The sequence below is a fragment of the Mytilus galloprovincialis genome, chromosome 8 (genome assembly GCF_965363235.1).
Source record: "Mytilus galloprovincialis chromosome 8, xbMytGall1.hap1.1, whole genome shotgun sequence".
Taxonomy (NCBI): domain Eukaryota; kingdom Metazoa; phylum Mollusca; class Bivalvia; order Mytilida; family Mytilidae; genus Mytilus; species Mytilus galloprovincialis.
This window is the reverse complement of record NC_134845.1, coordinates 82,013,964-82,041,080: the sequence shown is the minus strand read 5'-3', so window position 1 is coordinate 82,041,080 and position 27,117 is coordinate 82,013,964. Positions and strand designations below refer to the sequence as shown.

The following is a 27,117-nucleotide window of genomic DNA, read 5'->3' as shown; positions in this document are numbered from 1 at the left end:
TATTTTAACAATGCTGTTTGAACATGACAAACAGACATTATAGGTAAAAATGTAAAGTATTGTAGTAGAGTAGTCAACATTGTGTTATTCCCTCGAATGTTGGCCAGCAGTTTTGAATAAAAAAACAGATTTCAAAAGAAAATTCAAACTCATAAGTCGAACATACACTAACAATGCCAAGTTAAAATGAAAAAAGAAATACAAATAATAACATCAATAACTAAAGGCTCAGCCATAGGAATCATAACAACAAATTAGGAAAATCTCAAGGGCTCCGGAAGGGTAAGCAGATTTCACTTCAACACGTGGAAACCATCACGGTGCTTATGTAAGTACTTACCAATGATTAGAACTTTCCTCATTGTTGAAGGCCGTACGGTGACCTATAGTTGTTAATGTCTGTGTCATTTTGGTCTTTTGTGGATAGTTGTCTCATTGGCAATCATACCACATCTTCTTTTTTATAGAACAATTCTGTTGGTAATACTGAGGACTAAAGGAAAGGGATAGTAGTTCCGACAATTGAAACATACCCATCTTAAACTGTGAAACAGATATTCAATAATAGTTAATCGACTCGTGATGGCATCCCCAAAAAATTACTAAAATATGATTGCAACATTACCACTTAGATTTCTTGATTTATGAGTCTTCTTGTGAGCAGCAACTTCCTCTATCAAGAAAGTCATCTTAGAAGTACAATCCCTGAAATATCGTATTGAATTTAAATGACTGAATAATGATTTTGGCTGTTTCAGATCAAAATGACTGTTTCAGATCATCAACAAATGTAAATCTAGTTTAATTTTTGTTGCGGTTTAAATCTCGTGGATAATTCTTATCCTCGAAATAAACGAAATTAAATTCCTAACGAAAAATTGGGTTGTACAGTATGAAGGTCTGATAAAGAATACATCTAGAAATACAAAAAAAATAACGAAAGCCGATCAAAGAGATAAATTCCTGATCTATTATCATATGTACAACGAAAGCCGATCAAAGAGATACATTCCTGATCTATTATCATATGTACAACGAAAGCCGATCAAAGAGATAAATTCCTGATCTATTATCATATGTACAACGAAAGCCGACCAAAGAGATAAATTCCTGATCTATTATCATATGTACAACGAAAGCCGATCAAAGAGATAAATTCCTGATCTATTATCATATGTACAACGAAAGCCGATCAAAGAGATAAATTCCTGATCTATTATCATATGTACAACGAAAGCCGATCAAAGAGATAAATTCCTGATCTATTATCATATGTACAACGAAAGCCGATCAAAGAGATAAATTCCTGATCTATTATCATATGTACAACGAAAGCCGATCAAAGAGATAAATTCCTGATCTATTATCATATGTACAACGAAAGCCGATCAAAGAGATAAATTCCTGATCTATTATCATATGTACAACGAAAGCCGATCAAAAAGATAAATTCCTGATCTATTATCATATGTACAACGAATGACATTGATTAGGATATGATTCTATTAAAAATAATTGCATTTTTAACAATATAACTAATCATTGGTAAGTATAATGGGATGGTGAAAAGAAACCACCGAATGTAAACTTAAGCAATGTCGTCGTTTGTAGAAAGCAAAACGCGGGGTATACCCTCTTTAAAAGTATCCCATCGACAATGATAGACACCTGACATCGAAATTTTATTTACATTTACTCAACCATGTCTATACAATCTTGAAAAGTTTTTAAAAGGCTATATTAAGCATAGATCATCTATCAAATGACAATTTATTAAACAATGACAAGACACCTTCAGTGATGGAATTAATGGCTTACGACAGTCACATGTATTAAAGGCAGGGTGAAATATTTTCTTAGAATGCAACAGTCATTTATTCAATCTTTATCATAAGAAAAAAAAAAACGTCAACATAAAATGATTGAGTAGGATGGCATGCATAGAAATGGAATGTCATTTTATTCCAAATGTTTTTACATGATAAGCTAAACAAAGAAATAATTTTAACTGTTATAATACGATGGAACTTTTATCACAAGTCTTTATGATTCCTTGTTCTTTGTTGAATTCCGCATTCTTCCATAAAAGTACACCAATTCAGAACAGGATATTACATGTATATTGCACGTCATGCTTTTTAATGATAATGTCTGCATTCTCAGCAACTGTCAACACGTCATTATGGCAAATACAATTGTTATGCTGGAGAAGACTGAAACAGAATCAGAATTATCTTAATTATCACATGTATGCGGCAAGTTGTTTTTAAATAATATTTTCAGAATTTTCATTCTCTATTTAGTTGGAGCAGGATCTGCTTACCTTTTCGGAGCATCTTAAATCCCTCCAAATTTTTGGTGGAGTTTCTGATGCTAAGTCTCTAGTTTGTCATGTTATGTTTTGTGTATTATTATTTGTCTGTTTGTCTTTTTTTTTTATTTAGCCATGACATTGTCAGTTTATTTTCTACCTACGAGTTGGAATGTGCTTGTGGTATCTGTCGCCTCTCTTTCATTCGAAAATGCCTTTCTCTACCAGCTTACAGGGAAAACTTACTCGATTGATCTCTATTGGCACAATGTCATTGAATATCAAGCAATCTATGCAGTTGTTGTGATGTTACAACAATGTTTTAAGTAAAGGTGACGGTTGGTACCTATAGAAACGTTTAAACCTAACAGAAGGTGTGTTATTGTCTACGTCTATTTACATGATTTTTGTGGGGTTATTTTATGAGTATACGAATCTGTGCTCGACTTGATTATACATTTTATTACTAGTAATATATATTTATATATATACCTCAGCTATTTCGTCGAGAAGTTGAAGTTCTGGAGAAGGTACTACAGAGTCAGTTGGTGGTGACAAAACTATCTGTGATTGATTATGAATAATACACTCTGAGTAAGGTGGAACTGACAGAGCTGTATTTGATTGATCATGATTAATACACTCTGAGTAAGGTGGTGGTGAATCATTTTGTAGATAATCATTGATCACATTTTGAGAGCAGGTTAAACTGGCATTGGTATAAAAAGGTGGTGGGTAACCCTGTATGGTTGTTCTGCCGTCTGTCGATAAATATCATAGATAAGTGAATTTAATGTAATTCGTCCGCTGTAAGACAGCAAAACAACTGTACTAAACCATTTAGTTAATAAGGGCTGTTTTTTGAAACGGTACTTATTCCTGTCAATCTTTAACAATGAGTAGCAACCGTCCATGTTGTCAGGTGTTCATGAGTATGGCCATACGTATTACGATATTTGTGTAAAGATAAAGAAGATGCAGAAAAACGTAATGTACATAAATACAAGGCAAAGGGCTGGTAATTTGAATTGTATTGTATGCTAGAATTTACATCCCATAGTTATATAAAATCACTGTTTCAATTTGCTCGAAAGTTGACCATTCTGGATTCATCGAGATCTCATTATACTTGCATGTTTCAGGTATATGTTCTTGAGTATACATAACTAATATGAAACAGTACAGGTACATTGTATATGTGATCATGCCTACGTCATTTAATTATTACATTTATTAGTAGCTGAAACAAAGATCTTATGTCTCTTTCACAAGTTACACTTCGCCTTGTTTAAATGATATCTAAGATTTGTGTGTGCTTAGTTGGTCATGATTTGAAGGTACATTGTAAATTGATAAACACATACTTACGATTGTTCATCAGAGTTGCATTATATTAGTTATAGTAAAAAAAAGTTGTGTTGTTAGTTGCAATTTGAGGGGAGATAACTCAGATAAAGTAATTCCTATTTTTTTTTTAATAGAAAGTGATAAATGTGACCTACCGAATTAGACTATTTACCGGATTTGTTATCTCATAAGCAACACCATGGGTGCCACAAGTAATTCCTATTTTTTTTTTAATAGAAAGTGATAAATGTGACATACCGAATTAGACTATTTACCGGATTTGTTATCTCATAAGCAACACCATGGGTGCCACATGTGGAGCAGGATCTGCTTACCCTTCCGGAGCACCTGAGATCACCCCTAGGTTTTGGTGGGGTTTCTGTTGTTTATTTTGTATTTTTCTATGTTGTATCATGTGTATTATTGTTTGTCTGTTTATCCTTTTCATTTTTAGCCATGGCGTTGTCAGTTTATTTTCGATTTATGAGTTTGATTGTCCCTCTGGTATCTTTCGTCACTCTCTTTTACATTAACCTATTTTAATATGTAGCAAGAAAAACAAGTCCAGTGACCCCATTTTTTTCTGGTGCAGTTTTCTTTTTATCTCACAAACTTGGATTTGCATAATCTTAACAAAATCTAACAATTTTGAAAAACTTGTAGCAGCATATAAAGTCCTGTGACCAAGACTTTTAATTACATTTTGGAAAAATAAACATGATAAAATTACATTTTGACAAATAGTATACAATTCTATAAATTTTAATCAGGACTCCCGCACACCTTAATGACACATACCTCCTACATTATATTCCGGATAACTTCGTGGCACTCCATTATTCCCGCCTATCTGGTTATTGGTGGAAGTGACCTGAATATTCCTTCTAAGTTGATTACTTTTTCGTCGACGACTCAAAAACACAAAAATTAAGCATGCAATAATAGTAAATATTGCTCCAGAGGCAATTGAAGCAACTTCAGCAAAGGTTCTGTAATTAGAATGGAGAAAAACAACACATTATTTTGTAATTCAGCGTAATATGATACCAGGATCTGCTTACCCTTCCGCAGCACCTCAGATCATCCCGAAGTTTTGGTGGGCTTCGTGTTGCTTATTCTTTAGTTCTCTATTTTGTGTATTGTGTTCTTTTACTTGTCTGTTTGTCTTTGTCTTATTTTGATATGACTTTGTTAGTTCATTTTCGATCTATGAGTTTGACTATCCCTCTGGTATCTTTTGCCCCTCCTCTTGAAATTGAAATGTAAGCGAAATTATTGAATCTTTGCATGCATATTTATTAAACTTATTAGTCTTGTATGCATTTTTTTTTATATTTACTACAAATCATTAACGTATTATCGACAGATACTATTTAATTCAGTGGTTGATGGTCGCAAACTAATTTAAATTCTCATGTTAAAGACGTATTTAAACTCTCTAAGGACAAACGCTACTAAATAAATCAGACTTATTCGATTGAAAATGATCTCCATGGACCAACGAATGACCGATATCATTTGATTTGATTTGATATTAGTATGTTTACCATAAAAATACTCACACTGACACTTCGTTGCTATCTGATGAATATTGGCCTGTGTCGTCGTGTGTGTTTTGTGTTGGATATGGCCGATCTGTAAAATATCTTCTTGTAGTCAACCTTCCTCTAGAAAAAAAATATATAAATAGATTCTCAATAAATCAATGTCATGCGGTTGTAATACCATCAAATCATGATACGTCACATCCAGTTGCCGACGAAAATAGGTCGAAAAAATCCCTTGAATTTAAGTTGTAGGTAATTGATCCTACGTTTTATTGTAGTAAAACATTTCGTGGACATAAACATATATTTTAGGTTATTTATAGGCACCATAACATTTTTATTTGGGATTTATATAGACCATTTTGAAAACTTGAGATTAAATGGGTACTAAAGCCTGTACACATATTTAAAAAAGGGGAACAATTGAAAGGTTAACTTCCAGTGATGGTTATTATCTTATATGCAATGAAATGTTATGTGAATTTTTTTTTCTACAGTAATGGACAGGATTAAACTTTACTCATGCCAAGTATTTCTTTATTTGAAGCAAAGCTAATTCTGCACATTTTTAGAAATTGCAAATTCTACTAAGACTAATAGAGGGAAATCAATGGTAGTATTACACCTATATGCAGATGATAAATAAATGTATGAAATGTATTTATGTTATAACCCAAACACTTTTTAGGTAGTCATAAAATCCTATTATATCCATCCTTTTCTACATTAGAAAATTCCAATACTACGTCATATGACGTTCCAATAGAACTATGACAGTTGTTATCCATTAGTTTGATGTTTTTGATGTTTTGATTTTGCAATTTGAATAGGGACAATTTGTTTTGATTTTTTTGTCGGAGTTCGGTATTTTTGTTAACTTATTTTTAAGTATATACCAACTGTGATGAATCAACTGTTGGTCAATGTTTAAAACATCACTTTTACTTAGAGACTTTGAGCAGCAATGTAAATCGCAAATTATTAGTAAACAGAAATCAAACGTCTCGATGATAACAAAAAAAAAATGTTTGTTTAACTGCTCTATATATCCAAAGAAATAATGGTGTGATTCAAATTATTTGAAACATTTGTATTTTCAACAACAGTAAATATGTCGTAAACAAAATGATGAAAACAAGTCAAATATAATATAGTTAGTCTTGGGTGACCCACTTTACACACAAAACAATGTTAATAGAACCACGATGAGTCATCCAATGCTCTAACTGTTATCCTGATATACAGGAAAGGAAAACTGCTTTTAAGAGTAAAAAAAGGAATTTTATGGCAAAATATGCATTTCTGTAAGGTAATTTCCTATTTTTCATTTATCTATAAAATTGATGACAGTTGTAAATGTTATGCTTGAATATAAGTGTCCTTCGAATTCAAACGTTGATTTATACTTTCTTATTTAGTGCGAAATGTTAAGGAAATCGATACATGCATAACAAAAGAAATGCGTACTCTCTCGACAAACCCGGTTTTGCTGGTACAAAATTAGGAGAATGGTGGTTGTTATTTTGTAGTTAGTTTCTGTTTGTATTACATTGTCGTTAGGTTTTATGTTGCACTTAAGTGTTTCTGTTGTTTCGTTGTTTTACTCATATAGGTGATGTGTTTCCCTCAGTTAAAGATTGTAATCCGGATTTTTTTCTCTCAATCGATTTATGACGTTCGAACACCGGTATAATACTGTTCCCTTTATGGCTATTTTTTTATTACTTGGGATTCCCTCATGTATCTTTGTTTAACTTGATTTGTATCGTCTTAAGGTGGTAGACATTGGTTCAGGGAGATAACTCTTTAAATCAGTTATGTGTTTGTAAAAGTCAAGTTTCATCAATGTATTTTAAGCATTTACCTGAAACAGATTGAAAATAATCTATGCAACCTAGAAGCTTAGAATATATTTATGAAAATGGTTGACACAAACGTACTGATGATTTTAAGAGTTATTTCCCTTAACCAAGGTCTACCACCTTAATCGGTTCGTGAGATTTGAACATCAGTGTTCTACTCTTTTTACTAGTCTAATGCGCTTGCGCGAAATGCTAATTAAGATTTCAAACGTAAAGAGCAAAGTGCAAAGTACCGTTTCGCGGGTTATTTTCGCGAGCTGCATATTTTCGCGAGCTGCATATTTTCGCCTATTTTTGCGATTAAAACAAAATCGCCAAAATAAATTACGCAAATTTAAAACGGCACATGCAAATGTATTGATAACAGTTTTGAATCCGTCAAATTATAACCGCCAAAATATTTCGTATTCCTTATTCAATGAAAATCGCAAAATTTGTCACCAGCAAAAATAACCCGCTATACGGTATCCGTACTTTTAAATACATTCTACCTTACATATCCAGACTGTTGGCCTACAAGTCGTTAATATAACTTCTAAAGCAACATTTAAGCTTAAAGCAAAACATATCAGTTTCGAGTATGTGCTGTGACCCGGTCAGGAATTCAAACCAATGAAAAAATGAACTTTATATATGTATCAACCACGGAACAAAGATCGTGTTTGCATATAACGAATAAAAAAAAATAGAAAACAAAACAAAAACAAAAAGAGTTAATATATACATACTGTCCAGTAGCTTCACATTTGTGATCGTTTACATCATGAACACAAAACCACGTGCTTTTTATTTTACAACATTGATTGCAGTTCCTATACCACATGTCACCCGGACAAGGTTTATCATTACATTCATGTTTTATCCATGATGTTTCACATATTTCGGCTTAAATAGAAAATAAATCATCGTTAGAAAAAATGAAATCAAAATCATTCGTGAAAAACTGAGATTTGTTTTCTTATTAGGCGTCACAAATATCTTTTAGAAATATACGCACACAAGGTTTTTTTCATGGACGATCAGTTTTCAAATTGCAAGGGCAAATTAAATTATCTATTCAGTACTTAAAAACTTGCTTTTTTTCATTACATTTTGACATAAATCAAACACTATAAATGTTATATAGTTCAAGGTTGTGTTGTTATCTAAGATCGAGATGTTTTTACTCATTGTCATATACGATAGATAACAGGTCCAGAGTTTGATAAATGAAATGAAGTATGTTTTACACTGGAACCTTTAGACTAGTAGAGATTAATTTATCCTTGTCCAGAAATGTTTTTATTGCGGAAAAACACACCAGTTCAGAAATTTATGCTTTCATGAATTCCACTAATGATATGACATATTTTCATCGTAGGTTCAGTGAAGTTAAGGAAAAAATGATGATGGATTTTGAACCCTATACCCAGTGGCAAATATCACCTGAAATAGGTCTAGATGTACGAGTCTGCAGGAACACATGTAATAATACACGAATTTTGACTCTGATACCACCAGTCTGCTATCATCTCTGTATACCGCATGCGTTTAAATACTTACTTTCCTGTCTTTAGTTTGCACCGTAAATAGAACACATAATTTCCAACAATTAAAGCGCTTAAACTACTACGATACAACTGATGCAAGTCGTGGTAGAAGAAGAACACATTGTATTTTTTAATGAGACAAATTCTATTTACACATTACGGTTATTTTACATCCGTTTGAACTTAACGACCCTGTTGTGCTTTATGTTAAGCCAAAAAACAAGTACCACAACACTTTACTGTTTACTCATGGTGGCATCTAGCAACAGTGACAAATGAATCATTTACTGAATATAGAAAATATAGAGATCTCAATTAGTCTTTTTACTTTCTGATAAGGAATATCAAAATTTGATCTTCGTGAAAGAAATATTAGTACTTTCTCTCCCTATTAGAATTATCTATGATTGGTGTTTACATTATGCCTAAGGTAATATATTTCAAACTGTTTTTCTTTGAAAAAAAAAAGATTAACATATACTCAGACATGAAGAAACTTTCAATTACTTTTTTATTAATGCTTCTTATCAAATTGCAGGCATATTCTCAATGCTCTTCAACTCTGTACTTGTTTGGCTTTATAAATATTTTGATATGAGCGTCATTGATGAGTCTTGAAGACGAAACGCGCGTCTGGCGTACAAAATTATAATCCTGGTACCTTTGATAACTATTTACACCACTGGGTCGATGCCCCTGCTGGTGGACGTTTCGTCCCCGAGGGTATCACCAGTCCAGTAGTCAACACTTCGGTGTTGACATGAATATCAATAATGTGGTCATTTTCTTAAGTTTCCTGTTGACAAAACTTTTAATTTTTCGAAAAACTAAGGATGTTCTTTACCCAGGCATAGACTACCTTAGCTGTATTTGGAATTTTGGATCCTCAATGCTCTTCAACTTTGTACTTGTTTGGCTTTATAAATATTTTGATATCAGCGTCACTGATGAGTCTTATTAAGACGAAACGCGCGTCTGGCGTACAAAATTATAATCCCGGTACCTTTACGTTACTTTGATAACTTTAACTTAATATCTTACATACAAGCGACATTATAAATAGAACACGTTGAATTTTGTTATATTACTTAAAACTCAATATCCAGTATTAGTATTCGGTCATGTGAAAACTAATCAACAATGAAGTAAAAATGAATCGCACGGTTAAGCATGTAAACAAAAATCTTAATTCAAAACTTCGGAAAGCTTTGATTTGATTTTTCGACGAAATTATAAATGGCCATTATGTGTTCGAAATTTAATATTATATAAAGAGGAAGTAGGTTGGCCATCATAAATTTTTCCGAGTTTTGCTTTGTATACTTATGTATATGAGAACTACTGATACAAAAGAGTTCTACTTACCTTGAATATTGTCAAACAATACACATGATACAGTAAAAACAACTACGTCGAAGAAACTCTGTTTCATCTTATAGACGTCAAGTATTTTACAAGCACTCGTTTATTTTCTAAATCGATGTATCTAGTTGATCATGAGCTACCTGTATATATTTTTTGACAGTTCATTGCGTTTGTAAACAAGTACATACGGGTATACACTGTTTGTATTAATAGCGTGCACAATGGTAGTGAAATTTACCGTTACACCTGAAAACAAATCATTACTTTTTTGAAGTCTGATTCTCGCAACATTTCCAATGATAATATATTGTTTTGGTCATATCAAACCATCAAATAATATCGGTTGATTCCAAATGCACGATTTCAATTGACACAGTTCATCTTCATTGTAGCCCTAGTACAGGTTATAATTGTATTATATTTTTTTATGCAATTTATGTTATATTTATTAAAAAAGCGCAATACTAACTAAAAAAAGGGAAGGGGAATAAAATCGATTCTTCGTGTAAACACAATTGAATAAATGATAATAAGATAAACAGAAAAAGCTATGCACGAAGTATTCAACATTAGATATACAGAGCGACAAAAGCCTAGAATTGATGTTTCTTTTTTTATTCAGCATTTCAAGCGTAGTTGAAATCTTTGTCGCTTTAAGAGTTGTGGTTCTACACCCTTTTCTTATGATCTGTCAACTGGTTAGTTGATGATCAAGACACAAAAAAACACAAGTAAACACAAGTCGGACCAAGAAAACTTCCACCAACCTTGAAATAACTCGGATTATTTAACTGGACAACTTTCAAAGACAACATCCACACATTAAAAAAAGTCATGATTAAGATAACTCTTGTCATAAGGCCAGTAAAAAAGGTGAAGACTATAGAATCTTAACAAATCAAACGTTATCAATCAATGAAAATAAAATATGTAGTTGTCTCTGCAATTGGTAAATAGTACACTAATAGATACTTGCAATAATTTGTAAATTGAGGTATTTGCTTGTCATGCATTGGAACTCTTGTCAGATTTTCGGAATCTTCTGGTTTAATCCAACCGTTGGTTTTCCCGTTTAAATGGTTTTACACTTGTAATTTTGGGGCCCTTTATATCTTGTTGTTCGGTGTGAGCCAAGGCTCCGTATTGAAGGCCGTACATTGACCTATAATGGTTTACTTTTTTTTAAATTGTTATTTGGATGGAGAGTTGTCTCATTGGCACTGACAGCACATCTTCCTATATCTACTTAAAAAAATTGACCCATTGAACCCCATTTTTTCTTTCTATAAATCTTTTACATGCATTATGATAAGCCTTCTGTAAAAGCCTTATAAAATTTTAATTCCTTTTTAATAGTTTTTGAGAACTTAAAATTGTAAAATTTAAAGCCAAGAAATGTCCAGAAAAAACCTTTTCTCACCAAAATGTCAATGGCTTATACCTCGAAAACAAGCACATTGACGTTTTGGCCCTTTTGATTCCTTTACTAATCTCTTTTCAATATAAACTAGTTTTTAAAGCTTATTATTTTGAAACTGATAGGGAAACTCCCTTTACAAGTTTATTTTTTTGATAATCAAATCTCACATTATACGCTGATCAACACGGATATTTGTTAAACATTAAATATTGCATTTTTGATCTCACATAGATAATTTATTCTTAATGACACATAAAAAATATCTCGTTATGAATGATGTGTCATTTAGTTGAATAAAAATCCGGTTCTAGCTAATGTCTTTGTACACTAAAATATGAATACAAGAAGATTTAAGTCAATATTTATGTAAAATTATTTTATTAGTTATGCCGACTTTTTTAATGAAACGTTCAAGTTTTCCATCGTTAAAAAAATTGTTAAATCTGAAAATGGGTTCAATAATATCTGTGTACTTTAAACCGGAGTATTTATGGAGGAATTTATACTGTAAACTTTACGTTATTCGTGTATTAGGGTTAGGATGAGAGGTAACATGTACTTGATTTCTGCTTTTAAAATTTGGAGAGAAATTTTCTTTATCGTTATACACAACGCTTATTTATGATTTTAGTAATGATTTCTATAGACATAAGGGTTTTTTATTTTTCATATCCCTTTTTCTGTGATTAATATTATATAACTTATACTAATTCATTTTCTTTCGATGGTTATTCTTTATACTTTTACACCCCATTAGTATCATCCCATTGTTGTATTTGCTCAATTTTCTCCATTTATTATTGTTCTTTACCATTATTTTCTTTTATGTCAATAGTCCGGCTGATTGGTGAAATAATTGTGGGTTTGATGATAAAAGCATCAAATTTAACATGAGAGTAAGAATGGGTATTTTGAACAGTATAAGCTATGGAACCACCTTAAATTTTCAAAATGGCGACCTTTTTCAAGATGGCCGTCATCGAATATTAAAATTAACAAATTTGACTAGTACTAGGTTATTATATGTTTCTTATTTATGCAAAATAGTTTAAAAGTTTGAAACATAATTGCAATAATGAACAAATCAGATTTATTTTATCATTTGAGGTAAAATAGTCTCGTAGCTGTATTTTTTTAGCTATAAACTTGTAATGTTAGCAATGTAAAAACTGATAAAAATTGTAGATATTGAATAACCATCAACATCTTCATATTTTCCGACTTTGACTGAAAAGACGGTATTGTTGGCAAGAACAGACTAATGAAAGTGTATAGTGTCCCGCTAATACCAAACGATATATAAGTAGGAATAGTATACAAAACACTTAGAACAATTTTAGAACGATGTCGGCTAATTGAATGGTTCCCGATTCAAATTAGATTTGAACATGTATCTGACGTAAGACGAAAATGGTTTGGCTTTAAACTTGCAGCTGCACAATGTAAAATGGCACAACACATGTAGAAATGAATTTTCAGAATTAAAGATTGAAAGGCATGAACAGCAGAAGAGGAGAGGAGAAAGTGGTTAGCAGGTTGGGACTACAAGTAAAATAACACGTCAAAGTATTAGCTCTGCAACAATGATAATGACCGAAGATTGTTTCTTCTGTTGTGAGTCTTCATGCGATCTACACACATCATCTACGTTTGAAATAGACAACCATGTACGTAAATGTGTACTCAACTTGTAAGATATAGTACTTTCGTAAATATTAAGCGCAGAACATGATTTCTCAAGAAGCAATTTATAATGTTTAGTACCTGAACAATTGATAAAATAGAGCTAGACCACTAAATATTAATGATAAAAGTTCAGACAACCGTATATAAAGTACTGCATGTTCTTGTGTATTTAGAAAAATCATGCATATACTGCAGTATTCAAATTAGCAGACTTAATAAGGATGTACAAGTTTCGCTTAGAACAGTTTGTAATAGACACATCTAGAAGAGTGCATTCGATAGATATGAAAAAACCGAGTTCTTGAAGCTATCACAAACTTGCAGGCCTATTAACAAGGAAAAGACATGCTTCTACTTTTCAACGATGATGTTGGTGCTGCATTTAAACAGGCAACTAAAACAAACTTCGATGATGAGACAATGATATTGTATGAAGCAAGAAGTGCACTTGGCAACTCCATCTGTGAGGCATTCAATATTGAAAATGGGAAGTGTGCCGCAATACTTGGGAGTGGTGTGTTTACAACTTCAGCCGTGGATATTGTCGACAATAACCCGAGTTCGACAACTGCTCTAAGATCGTTGCATGGTACTACCATTTCACTCTTTCAGAATCTTATTCAAGGAAATGAGGATATCGAGACAATAAACACTATCAATTGCTACTACATCACTAAATAGTGAAAATCTGAAACCTTTACCAAAAGCTTATACCATCGTCCCTCCTGTTGTTCTTCCAAAAGAAACCATCATAAATACTATTTTGATATGAGCGTCACTGATGAGTCTTATGTAGACGAAACGCGCGTCTGGCGTACTAAATTATAATCCTGGTACGTTTGATAACTATATATACCAACGGTTAATGGTCCGATGATTTGTGATTGTATAGATATACCAAGTGCCTTGAATATAGAAAACAGGTATGGCTATAAATTTTACAAATTTGTAAAAAAAAAGCAAATGGATTTGAAACTTATTCTTTTTAAAGTAAATACAACACAAGGAATCATTTCAGATAAGTTCTGTAAATATTTCAAACTAGACAATAACTTTCAAAATGGTGGATATTTTAAAAATGGCCGCCAACGCATTTGAAATGCACAAAACCAAAACTTTGCTTTAAACTTTTTATATATATTAATTTTACTTCAAAGAATCCCATGCAGTTTTTTTTTCAAATGTTAGCAAACGACAATACTTGGATTTGTTTAGTATCAACATCTGATTTACAAAACTGACACAGAAATTAACAACAATAGGTCACCATACGACCTTCAACAATAAAAAAATCCGATATGAGTATCGTAAAGAGATTTTATTATTCCCAAATGTTTGTATATGATGAGTACGACGATGCAATAATTTTGATTGTTATTAATATGATTGGATTATATCACAAGTCGTTGTGATTTCCAGTTCTGTGTCAAATGCCATGTTCTGCCATGTAGAACCACATCAATTCAGAACAGGATATCCTATGAGTAATTCACGTCATGTCTTTCAATAAATACTATATGTAGCATTGACAACCCCCTCTCAGTGCTTCGTTATGGAACTCACAAATGTGACGCTTGTGAATACTGAAACAGATAAATCATAATTAATTTGCATCCATGCGTCAAATTGCTCCTAAAGAGTCAATCATTCTGGTTATATTTGATCTTTAATAGATTTATTAGAATAAGATATAAAAAACAGAGAAATATAAATTGAAACATAATAAAGCAAATATAATTCAAATTTGAAACAAGCAATAAATGTTTAAACGTTTTATTAGAATAAGATATATAAAAAAACAACATATAAATAAAAATTGAAACATAGTTAAGTAGAGATCAGTCAAATTTGAAACCAGCAATATAATGTTTAAAAGTTTTATATTCATGAGAGTATGTTTTGCAATTTCGATTCCTTATGTGTGTTTGGTTGAAAATATAATTAAAATAGGACCAACATCCCGTGAGCTTGAAGACTACCCGTATTTAAATGGAAAAGAATATTGTTTAATGTCACCTTACATACTGATATTTTTCGACAGCCACTCTTCAAGCTAAGCAATTATTCATTTATAGTGCTGTTTATCCTTAATCATAATGTAAATAATCTTTCGTGTTTTCCCACATCTCTCCTTAAATAAACTAATTATTATACATCGTTATAATTATATAGACATAAGAATATATGATATGAGTGCTCATAAGACAACTTCTCCATTCAAGTCACAATTTATAGAAGTAAACCATTATAGGACAAAGTAAATTGTCAACACGGAGCATTAGTTCACATATATCTATCTATCTCAATGTTTTCATCGACATGTTGAATTTCTTGATAATGTACTGCAGAGTCAGTTGGTGCTGACAAAGCTCTTCCTGATTGGTCAGAGACAACACACGTTGAGTAAGGTGGCGGTGAAGCATATTGCGGATTCCCATTGGTAACAATTTGGTTGTAAGCGAAACTGGTATTTGTATAACCATATGTTGGGTTAGGCGCTATGGTTGTTCCTCTGTCTGTTAATAAAAACAAATAGCTACTTGAACTTAATGTTTAACCTCCATCATGATACACAGTCGATGTAAATCAGAATTTAAATGAAGTAATTAATTATCTAGTATGATTGAGATAAGCTACTCTGATTCGCTATTCAGAATTTATTCTTATCTGTCTTTGACAATGAGTAGTAACAGTCCATGTTTTCAAGTATTCATGAGTCTGGTCATTCCCTTTTCAATATTGGATTTCAGATATTGCAGGAAATAGTAAGGTTGAGAATACATGGCCGATCAATTGCATTGTATAATTTATTTTCTTTATTTTTGTGATCAAGTTTTAGTTATTGGTTTATTGAACATATAATCTTATTTGTTTTGTTTTTGTTACACTTAAAGGTACCGATTGCACGTCTATGTTTGTATATCTTTAAAGAAAAATGAAGGTATCCAAATCTGAAAGTGAGTGCACTCAATATAATTATGGCAGTAAAAGTTGCAATACGGAGTTAAAATTCACAGACCAGTGTAAGATACAGGCGCACCTAGCATCAATGTGAACACAAAGTTGTCTCTATACGTTTCTCCTGATCTAAATAAAATTGACGTTTTTTCTGTATTTGAGTTTGGTCAAATTGATAAGATTCGAAAATATCCAGAATATAAAAAGCATTGACAATTTAAATGTTTCGATGCATGCATAATGAGCTTTGTTGTTATCACATATGAATGCAAATTGTATTTATTTATTAACTTAAATAAAAAATAACTTATTTATTTACTATAGAAAATAAAATATGCATAACATAGTTTAGATAAATTGTAATGTATTATTGTTAAAAAGAGAGAAACCCTGGATTTCTTGTAAAAATAAGGAGACCTTTCACTAGAATGCTGGATTAATGAAGCAAATTGTTAACAGCAAGCATTTATGAATAATTTTTTTTTTACTTGAGATGAACCAAGGTTTTTCGTAGGGTTCTTGTATTTAAATTTCTATTCTATGTAGACGAAACGCGCGTCCGGCGTAGTAAATTATAATCCTGGTACCTTTGGTAACTATTGTATACATGATATACTGCTATTTATCTCTCGATTTTGTTCTTGTTTTTTCTTCATAAAAAGAAATAACAAAAATACCGTATTCAATGAAACTTTAACACGATAAGGCCCTTATGAAATGGCAGAACAAAAATTTCGAAAAGATGAAACAAATGGAGAACAACTGTCATATTCCTGACTTGGTATACTCATTTCCCTATGTAGAAATGGTCGACAAAACCTGGTTTTATTTCCCTTTTTATGACAATGACATTGAATACCTTTTATTTGTAACAGCAACATGAAAAATGTGTGAACAAAATAAATATAGCAAGTAAAAAAGTCATGAAAAAGACGAATATTGATCTCTTCTACTTTTCGATTATTTAACATTGTATAATTTACAGCAATTCAATGATATTTATTAAATATACATTGTGTTTTATGATCTTTTATGTATGCGCAGTATAAACATCGTACAGAGATATCAAACTATCTATAGGATACATTTAAAACAAAAATCTTAACCTGCTATCATTTTATTTTGACATAATCAAAATAATGTCGATGTGGAGTTAGATCGATTCGGTGTTTTCATTTTAATGTTTGAAACAAAGTGGCAAAAGATGAAATTTCTGATTTTTGTAAACACTGAAATGTTCACTTCTTTCTTTTTTTCTTTATGTCTTTCTTTCTTTCTTTAAATAATCTTATCAAATATAAAAATCTGAAAAAAAGTGATATAAAAACCCCACTCACCTTGACTATTGTTAAACAATACTATTAAAATTACAATATCGAAGTAGATGTGTTTCATTTTCAAAACTTCAAACATTGTGCAAGAATGATTTAACATGTATGCTCTGAATCATAGAATTTAGTTGCGAATAACCCTATATATTTTTAAAGGTCTATATCTTTTTTTTATATAACATAAACGAGGGTAAAACGTGTGTTTGTATTTTTACTGCGCAAATTTCGCAATACAATAAACAGTTCTTAACCAGCTACGCTGTTCCTTTTAGCAAGGATAATTTCTTGTATAGTTTTAATTATTCCCAAATGTTTGTATATGATGAGTGCGACGATGCAATAACTTTAACTGTTATGAATATGATAGAACTCATATAAAAAGTCGTTGTGATTTTCAGTTCTGTGTCAAATTCAGTGTTCTGCCATGTAGAACCACATCAATTCAGAACAGGATATCATATGAGTAATTCACGTCATGTCTTTCAATAAATACTATATGTAGTATTGACAACCCACTCTCAGTGCTTCGTTATGGAACTCACAAATGTGACGCTTGTGAATACTGAAACAGATAAATCATAATTAATTTGCATCCATTCGTCAAATTGCTCCTAAAGAGTCATTTCAATCATGCTGGTCGTCTTTTTTCTTTAATAGATTTATTAGAATAAGATATAAAAAAACAACATATAAATTAAGATTGAAACATTGTAAAGTAGAGATCATTCAAATTTAAAACAAGCAATATAATGTTTAAAAGTTGTTTTTTTATGAGAGTATGTTTTGCAATTTCGATTCCTTATGTGTGTTTGGTGGAAAATATAATTAAAAGAGGACATACCGCCCATGTGCTTGAAGACTAACCACATTTTATTGGAAAAGAAAATTGTCTCCTAGGTTTGTTGAATGTCATCTTACATACTGACTTTTTTCGACGGCCACTCTTCAAACTAAGCAATTATTCATTTATAGTGCTGTTAATCCTTTATCATAATGTAAATAATCTTTCGTTTTTTGCCCACATCTCTCCTTAAATAAATCACTTATTATACATCGTTTTAACTATATAGACATAAGAAGATGTGATATGAGTGCTAATAAGACAACTTCTCCATCCAAGGCACAATTTATAGAGGTAAACTATTATAGGACAAAGTACAATCTTCCACACGGAGCTTTGGCTTACATATATCTATTTACCTCAGCGTTTTCATCAACATGTTGAATTTCTTGATAATGTACTGCAGAGTCAGTTGGTGCTGACAAACCTCTTCCTGATAGGCCAGAAACAACACACGTTGAGTAAGGTGGCGGTGAAGCATATTGCGGATTCCCATTGGTCACATTTTGATTGTAAGCGAAACTGGTATTTGTATAACCATATGGTTGGTTAGGCGCTATGGTTGTTCCTCTGTCTGTTAATAAAACAAATAAATACTTGAACTTAATGTTTAATCTAAAAAATGATACACATTCGATGTAAACCAAAACATAAATGAGGTTATTTATGATCTATTTTGATTGAGATGAATTACGCTGATTCGCTGATCGGAATTTATTTTTATCTGTCTTTGACAATGAGTCGATGTTTTCAAATACTTATGAGTTTGGTCATTCCTGTTTGAATATTGGAATCCAGAATTTGCGGGAAATAGTAAATTGAGAATACATGGCCGATCATTTGCATGGTATGATAACACAGTTATATACACTATTTACTTTCGTTATTCAATTGAGCATGTTTTTATACATTAGTTACACTTGTAGGTATCAATAATCTAAAAATGGCAGTAGAAGCTGCAATATAGAGTTAAAACTAACACTTCAGTGTAAGATACAGACGTCCCTAGTACCAATTTGAGCACAAAGTTGTCTATATAACACATTTCCTGGTTTAAATTTTTTTCTCTATTTCAGTTTGGTTAAATTGATAAGGTTCGAAAATATTAAGAATAGAATGAGCATTGTAAACTAAAAAATATCCATGTATGCATAATCTTTTTATCACAGATGTATACAAATTGTATTCATTTAGCTTTTATAAAAACTAAAAACTTGAGATCAACCAAGGTTTTTCGTAGGGTTCTTGTATTAAAATTTCGATTCTATGTTTTGTGTTCATTGTATACTCCTATTTGTCTCTCGATCATTTTTCTGTTTTTTTCTTCATTAAAAGTAAAATTACAAAAATACTGCATTTCAATGAAACTTTAACACGGAAAGACCCTTATAAAATGGAAGAACCAAAAGTTCCAACAGATGAAACAAATGGAAAATAACTGTCATATTCCGGACTTGGTATAGTCATTTACCTAGTATGTAGAAATGGTCGATAAAACCTTGTTTTATTAATGGATATATGAAAGTGACATTAAATGTCATTTATTGATAACAACAACATGAACAATGTGTGAGCAAAATAAATATAGCAGGTAAAAAAGGTATGTGCGGTTGAATAACCCTTTTGTTTCTTTAAACTCTCAATTACTTTGTTTATTATATTTCTTCAAATGTATTTATACGTTTGTAATACCACATACCCCCTACATAATATATTGGATTTCCCCGTGCCTGTCCATTATTTCCAGCTATCAGCACGTTGGGGGCAGTGATTGGCATATTCCTTCTAAGTTGATCACTTTTTCGTCTTTGTTTCAAAACCACAAAAATAACACACAAAACAATGATGACTACTGCTCCAAAAGCAACTGAAGCCCCAACCGCAATGCTTCTGTAATTGAAATGGAAAAATAAAACATTTTCATTGTAATCTAAATATATATACCTTGGTGTTGTATCTATTAATACAAAAAGAAGCTTCGTTGTGAGTTTGTAATCGGCGTAAACATTAAATCATTTAAACTTTGTTTTATATAATATTCAAATCTTAAGAACTTTTATTGTTCCTACTAGATACTTTTTGAAGTTCTACGAGAAACATGTCTCACAAAATCTGACCTTTTCAATTGACAATTGTGGAAAAAACCCTCTAATATAAAAAAGAAGATGTGGTATGATTGCCAATGAGACAACTATCCACAAAAGACCAAAATGACACAGACATTAACAACTATAGGTCACCGTACGGCCTTCAACAATGAGCAAGCCCATACCGCATAGTCAGCTATAATAGGCCCCGATAAGACAATGTAAAACAATTCAAACGAGAAAACTAACGGCCTTATATAAGGACTGACAATATAACCGGTCTAATTGTATCTGCTCAGATTTTAACAAGTTCGTTTTCATCAGTCTATACATATAAAAAAGAAGATGTGGTATGAATGCCAATGAGAAAACTGTCCACAAGAGACCAAAATGACACAGACATTAACAACTATAGGTCACCGTACGGCCTTCAACAACGAGCAAAGCCCATACCGCATAGTCAGCTATAAAAGGCCCCGATAAGACAATGTAAAACAATTCAAACGAGAAAACTAACGGCCTTATTTATATAAAAAAAAATGAACGAAAAACAAAAATGTAACACATGAACAAACGACAACCACTGAATTACAGGCTCCTGACTTGGGAAAGGCACATACTTAAATAATGTGGCGGTGTCAAACATGTTAGCGGGATCCCAACCCTCCCCTAACCTGGGACAGAGGTATAACAGTACAACATAAGAACGAACTATAAAACTCAGTTGGAAAAGGCTTAACTCATCAGATGGACAAAAATACAAGTGGACGTGGCCGGGTACTTGTACATCCCGACAAAAAAGACACTAGGAACAGATCTGAGAGTACTCGCAGTTATCTGACCGCTAGTTCAAAGCCACTAACAACTAATGAAACAAATCATGCATCTAAGACTAAACTATCAATCCGTACACGTCCAACATCAAATGGATTTAGTGTAAAGACGTCATAAACAGAGAAAAACATAACCTTGTGCAATGCCAAGTTACAGGTATCGACAGATTGTAGATCCATGAAATGTGTGTATGTATATAACATGCTAGTAATATTTAGTTTGCTTTTAATTTACTGATAACAAAATCTATATTTATACCAATAAAAACAATGTTCAATGATTTTATTACAATGTTGAATTGGTAACCTTTTAGAATAAGTTTATTTAAAGGAGCGATAAGTTTACATTAATCATTTCGAAATTTTCGGGCACGGTTAACAACATTTCCGTGAAAATGAGGATGTGCTATCCCGTTTGAAATAAGTTTTCTACAAGTACAACCAAACTTCAAAACCAAATCTTTATATCTCTGGAAAAATTTAGTAAAGGTTTTAAGTAATTTATGGTAACGATATCCCTGGTTTAATAATTTACCAGTAATACATAGATTACGTTCGTTAAAATCAAAAACGTCGCAACAGACACGGGCATAGCGAACGAGCTGTGAAATATAAACACCGTAAGATGGTGCCAAAGGAACATCAACATCTAAAAATGGAAAATTAAAAATAGGGAACGAAAAATCGTCCCGTTTGTCGTAAATTTTTGTGTGGAGTTTCCCGTTTAAAACCGAAATATCTAAATCCAGGAAAGGACAGTTATTACCGAATAAATTTGATTTATTTAAAGTAAGTTCCTTGGGGTAAATTTCAGCAGTATATTGAGAAAATTCTTGATTATTTAATGAAAAAAATCATCAAGATAACGGTAAGTGTTGTTGAATTTATCAATTAAATGCAATTTCGACGGGTCTGTACTGAGTTTAATCATAAACTGTGATTCGTAACAGTACAAAAAACAAGTCTGCTATTAAAGGGGCACAATTAGTGCCCATGGGGATACCTACAACCTGTCGATAAACTTTGTTGTTCATGAAACATGTTTATTTAAAACAATACTCACACGGATGCCTTCCTGCTACTCGATGAATAGTTGTCTGTGTTGTCATTTGGTTTGTGTGTTGGATATGGTCTATCGGTTGAATATCTTTTCGTAGTGAATGTTACACCTCCAATAGGATTGAGTGTAGTTGTTGTAGTCACGCTTCCTCTAGAAACGAAATATATAAAAAAAAACTTAAATAAATCAATGTCATACGTATATGAAGAATAGTTATACGAAATAAATTCCTGATAGTATTTCACCTCAAGGTATACCAGCTTTATTTACGCACGGGGGGAATTACAGAAACACGGGTCCATTCTTCATCTACTGTGAAGAGCAAACGTTTGCTCCAAATTAAGGGTCTGACCAAGACCCAAAGACGAACAGCAGCAATTTAAACATTATCTGTTTGGACTTGTGTTCGGAAAATGTAATTTTATTAATTTTAAGGAATCAGGGGTTGGTATAAACATATGAATGCAATACAAAAGTAATTAAAAAAAATGCTTTTAAAGTATAAAATTTAATGGAATACTTGAATAAAGTATAAAATGTACTGAAGTATATAAAAGTATCAACAAATAAATATATAGCATAAAGTGTAAAAGAATACTTAAATAAAGTATAAAATGTATAAAAAAAAACACGTTATGACATATATGTACATGTATATTACATAAGATATAAAGATTATAGTATGGATGACATAATTAAAGTGTAAAACGTGTACAATGACATTTTCCCAGTATCTCCTAGAAGCAAATACAATAAACCAAATATATCACTTTTTACTAAGACGTTTCTCTGGAACAGATAGTAACCAATACACTTTTACAACATTTAAGCAATGTATATTGATATTATGGTAAGTTCTTAATGAACACAACTCAAAAATGCATGTACCGTTCTATATCAAGGGGGCAGTTTCCACTTTTCGAGCTAAGAAAAAAAAAAGGTTATAACATTTCGATTGAGCAAAGCAAATGATGACATATTAAACATTTATTTTCCGTGAATAAGGGAGATATGAAGATTTGTTCACCCAAGAATATTCATATTTCACGAGGGCTTATCCCGAGGGAAATATGATTGTCGAGGGTGAATAAATCTTCATGTCTCTCGAAGCGAAGGGAAATGAATGTTTTATTCCACTATCAATATGCTTAACATGAAATATTTGCTTGCACACATTGTTTTTTCTTAATTCGCTTTTTTTAAAAACTAAACACAACTTACACATTTATAAACAGTACGGATCAAAAGTTAATTAGGAGTCTTTTTGTTTTAACGTCTAAATTTGATTATTGTTAAACATGATAATGATTTTTGCGATCGCTATTTGAAAAACAAAATTTTAAATCCTCATGTACATTAACAGCGCGTAACGTCGCATAATGTAGTCCAAACATGTTAGAGGGGAATATGAACTCAGAGGGCAATATGATTTTCAGACGGGGAATATGAAGATTTGTTCAATGACACGTGGTATAGTCTCGACCAATAAAATATTGTTTAAACTATCAATATGTATAAGAAGTTGAATAAAATGGGTTATTCATTAAGCCGAATTAGATATTATTACACGAATGAACATCACGAGTGTACTATTATTTGTCTGTTTGTCTTTTTCATTTTTAGCCATGACTTTGACATGTCAGTAAGGCAAATGACTGTATAGTTAGAGTAATGATAAAAAGAGGAACTGAATGTCCACTTAATTAAAATCTGTGACATGGTTAACATGACAACGTTTATATAAGAAAGCCTTAACCAGGCTGCATGTCTGATAGAAATATGAAATCTATTTTCAAAATTAATATACGTTTTAATGCACACAACATTCATCTTTTAATAACATGTTTATAAAGTCATAATATAGGCATTTCTATGACTTGATATCACATGATATCATTAAATTTACCATTATTGATAGTTTGACGGATTGCTGTTTGACGTAAAGTGACAAGTATTACATCAGGACAAACAATGATATAAATGTTAAATTAAATGTATTGGAATTTTTCATTGTTTTAGTACTTTGGAACCTGGCAGGAGGTGCAGGAAATTAACAGGATACGCTTATCTTGTCGACAAACCAAGTTACGTCATCTGTGGATGTTTTGAATATTACCTTGGTTGATGCAATTGATACATCAGTAAAATAATGTTGTTTTTTGTGCAAGACTGCATGCGTTACCAAATTTCTAACATGTTAATGTGCAAATTAACTGTCTCTAGGTAGAAACCTTAACCAATTCCCTGCTATATATTCGGATTCAGGGAGTCGGTAGTGAAGCAACGACGCCGCACATACCATTTTTTAAGTGTTTGCTATGACCTGTCCGATAATTTAATCCAGAACATACATCATGCAATGCTCAACAACCACGGTCAAGTGTAACAATTTTAATTAAAAAACATAATAAAAATAAAAACAATTATATACTTACTGAGCAATAGCTTCACATGAGTGATAACGGACATCAGAGACACAATACCAAGTGCTATTCATTCTACAACATTGATCACACATCTCATACCAGTTGTTGGGACAAGGCATATGATTACATTCATATTTCCACCATGAACCATCTGGTGTGCATATTTCGGCTAAAACAAAAAGCAGCATTGCAAGAAAAATAAAAATGATAAAACTCAGAGAAATATATCAAAGAACGTCTAGAAGGATTTTTCTTTAAATTCTGTACTTTTTTTTTTTTATATATATTTTATTCACCCCAATATTCTATATTTCCTATTTTTTTTCAAATTTGTTATCATTGTTTTCCCCCCCGTTTAATCCGCATCCTTTGGTCTAGATAGTTATCAAAGTTACCAGGATTATAATTTAGTACGCCAGACGCGCGTTTCTTCTACATAAGACTCATCGGTGACGCTCATATCAAAATATTTATAAAGCCAAACAAGTACAAAGTTGAAGAGCATGAGGATCCAAAATTCCCAAAAAGTTGTGCCAAATGCGGCTAAGATAATCTATGCCTGGGATAAGAAAATCCTTAGTTTTTCGAAAAATTCAAAGTTTTATAAACAGGAAATTTATAAAAAATGACCACATTATTGATATTCATGTCAACACCGAAGTGCTGAATATTGGGATGGTGATACCCTCGGAGACGAAACGTCCACCAGCAGTGGCATCGACCGAGTGGTGTAAATAGTTATCAAAGGTACCAGGATTATAATTTAGTACGCCAGACGCGCGTTTCGTCTACATAAGACAAGAATTCTCTATTCTATTTTAACCCTCAATACTAAAAAAAAACGACTATTGGTTTCTTTTTCTTTTCGATTATTTAACATTGTGTAAACCACAGCAATTCAATAATATTTATATTGATACATTGTGTTTAAAGGGGCACTAGCTGTCAAATTCAAGGTCACCGATTTGACTCAAATTCTCATATTTGATTTATACAATGTAAAACATTTATCCAAACTATCAAAAGTCTAAAACAAACAGTTTACAGAGCATGGGGTAGATAATATATAGGTTCGTTTCGTGTGTATTTTAGTCCAGACGCCATCTAATTACCTATCGATTTGACCTCAGACGACCATATAAGCGATGTAAACATAAATAAAGATAAATATAGATTAAACCAACACGTGCAATTGGTTTTTATAGGTCTGTTTGATTTTATTTTATAGATTAAAAATAGATGTTTTTCATTGTTTTTAACCGTATAAGAATGATTTTATGTGCATCGAATTAGTAATGAAATGATTTACCGTAGTTTCACTTTCATTGTTGACATTCTTTTTCTTTAAATAACCAGTACACGTACAATGCATGCATTGTCAATCTCTAGCTAGGGGTTAAATTGAAGTTCACATGAATACGGATTTAAAGAGGTCGACTCATTCACTTGCAAGTGAATAACTAATTATCAATGTTTCGTAGCGTAATTTGACAAAATTTAACCTTTTTGGCTGCAAAAAGCGAATTGTTATTTCACTACTAGTATTTCACTTTCATTATTGATTGAACAGAAAAAAATTAAACTTTAGATTTTTTATATATCTTGTAGCTAGTGCCCCTTTATTGATCTTTTATGTATACTCAGTATAAACATCGCGCAGAGATATCAATTTATCTATGGATACATTTAAAAAATAAAGATCTTAACCTGCTTTCATTTTATTTTGACATAGTCACAATAATGTAGATGTGGAGTTGGGTCGATATGGTGTTTTCATTTAACATCGATATAATGTTACTAATGTGTGAAACAAAGTTGCAAAAGTTTTATAAAAAAATGAAATATTTACTCCTTTCTTTCTTTAAATAATCTTATTAAATACAAATATCTGAAAAAAAGTGATAAAAAACCCAATTTACCTTGATTATTGTTAAACAATACTATTAAAATTACAATATCGAATAAGATGTGTTTCATTTTTAAAACTTCAGACATTGTACAATAATGATTTAACATGTATGTTTTGAATCATAGTATTTAGTTGTGAATAACCCGTATATATTTTTAAAGATCTATATCTATTTTTTTAACATAAACAAGTGTAAAAAGTGTGTTTGTATTTTTACTGCGCATATTTCGCAATACAATAAACAGGTTTTAACCAGCTACGCCATTCCTTTTAAGAAGGATAACTTCCTGTATATTTCAGGGTTACGTATTTTTTTTATACGATCAGTTTACATAATTACATAGTTTAGTTCAAAGACAATAATTCAATTTATTAAAACTTTATCGTTACAATTAAGTCCGTAAAACAGTTCTCACTTACCATCCTAAAATAAATCAGCAGAACATAACCCGTATCATACTAACAACGTGGTTTAGTGGTTAGTGCATCGGACTAATAACACAAAGGTTCCTGGTTCGATTCCCAATCCGGGATGGAATTTCAGGGAATGAATTTTCGGATCTCCTTTGACACCATTTGCGAGAATGGTCTTGAGGAAACGATGA

General features: G+C 31.7%; 1 protein-coding gene and 1 long non-coding RNA gene across 5 annotated transcripts; both read right to left on the bottom strand.

The window, feature by feature from the left end:
• Positions 1 to 1,941: 1,941 nt before the first annotated feature.
• Positions 1,942 to 26,657, bottom strand: LOC143042671 (uncharacterized). Of its 4 annotated transcripts, none has more exons than XM_076215091.1 (11): positions 26,523 to 26,657; positions 24,613 to 24,772; positions 22,181 to 22,327; positions 19,897 to 20,087; positions 18,557 to 18,771; positions 9,962 to 10,207; positions 7,796 to 7,952; positions 5,221 to 5,325; positions 4,457 to 4,647; positions 2,804 to 3,072; positions 1,942 to 2,213 (listed from the first exon to the last, which is right to left on the bottom strand). In XM_076215091.1, the coding sequence occupies exons 6-11, from the start codon at positions 10,026 to 10,028 to the stop codon at positions 2,199 to 2,201; spliced, it is 804 nt and encodes a 267-aa protein (XP_076071206.1). In that variant the 5' UTR covers positions 10,029 to 10,207; positions 18,557 to 18,771; positions 19,897 to 20,087; positions 22,181 to 22,327; positions 24,613 to 24,772; positions 26,523 to 26,657; the 3' UTR covers positions 1,942 to 2,198. The 4 variants fall into 4 exon arrangements, with proteins under 4 accessions (XP_076071206.1, XP_076071207.1, XP_076071205.1 ...); XM_076215092.1 differs by having other exon boundaries at positions 4,457 to 4,569; XM_076215090.1 differs by lacking the exons at positions 1,942 to 2,213; positions 2,804 to 3,072; positions 4,457 to 4,647; positions 5,221 to 5,325; positions 7,796 to 7,952 and having other exon boundaries at positions 10,071 to 10,207.
• LOC143042672 (uncharacterized) lies at positions 8,773 to 9,880 on the bottom strand. The gene is made up of 2 exons (XR_012968083.1): positions 9,456 to 9,880; positions 8,773 to 9,423 (listed from the first exon to the last, which is right to left on the bottom strand). It is a non-coding gene; the product is annotated as an uncharacterized LOC143042672 (long non-coding RNA).
• Positions 26,658 to 27,117: the final 460 nt, after the last annotated feature.

Excerpts from the sequence above, each read along its gene's own strand:
- LOC143042671 (XM_076215088.1), bottom strand. The coding sequence starts at position 26,619 with ATGTTAAATCATTATTGTACAATGTCTGAAGTTTTAAAAATGAAACAC. Across the intron at positions 24,773-26,522 it reads ATTGTTTAACAATAATCAAG|CCGAAATATGCACACCAGAT; the intron begins GTAAATTGGGTT and ends TTTTTGTTTTAG. Across the intron at positions 18,772-19,896 it reads TCCAATATATTATGTAGGGG|ACAGAGGAACAACCATAGCG; the intron begins GTATGTGGTATT and ends TTTTATTAACAG.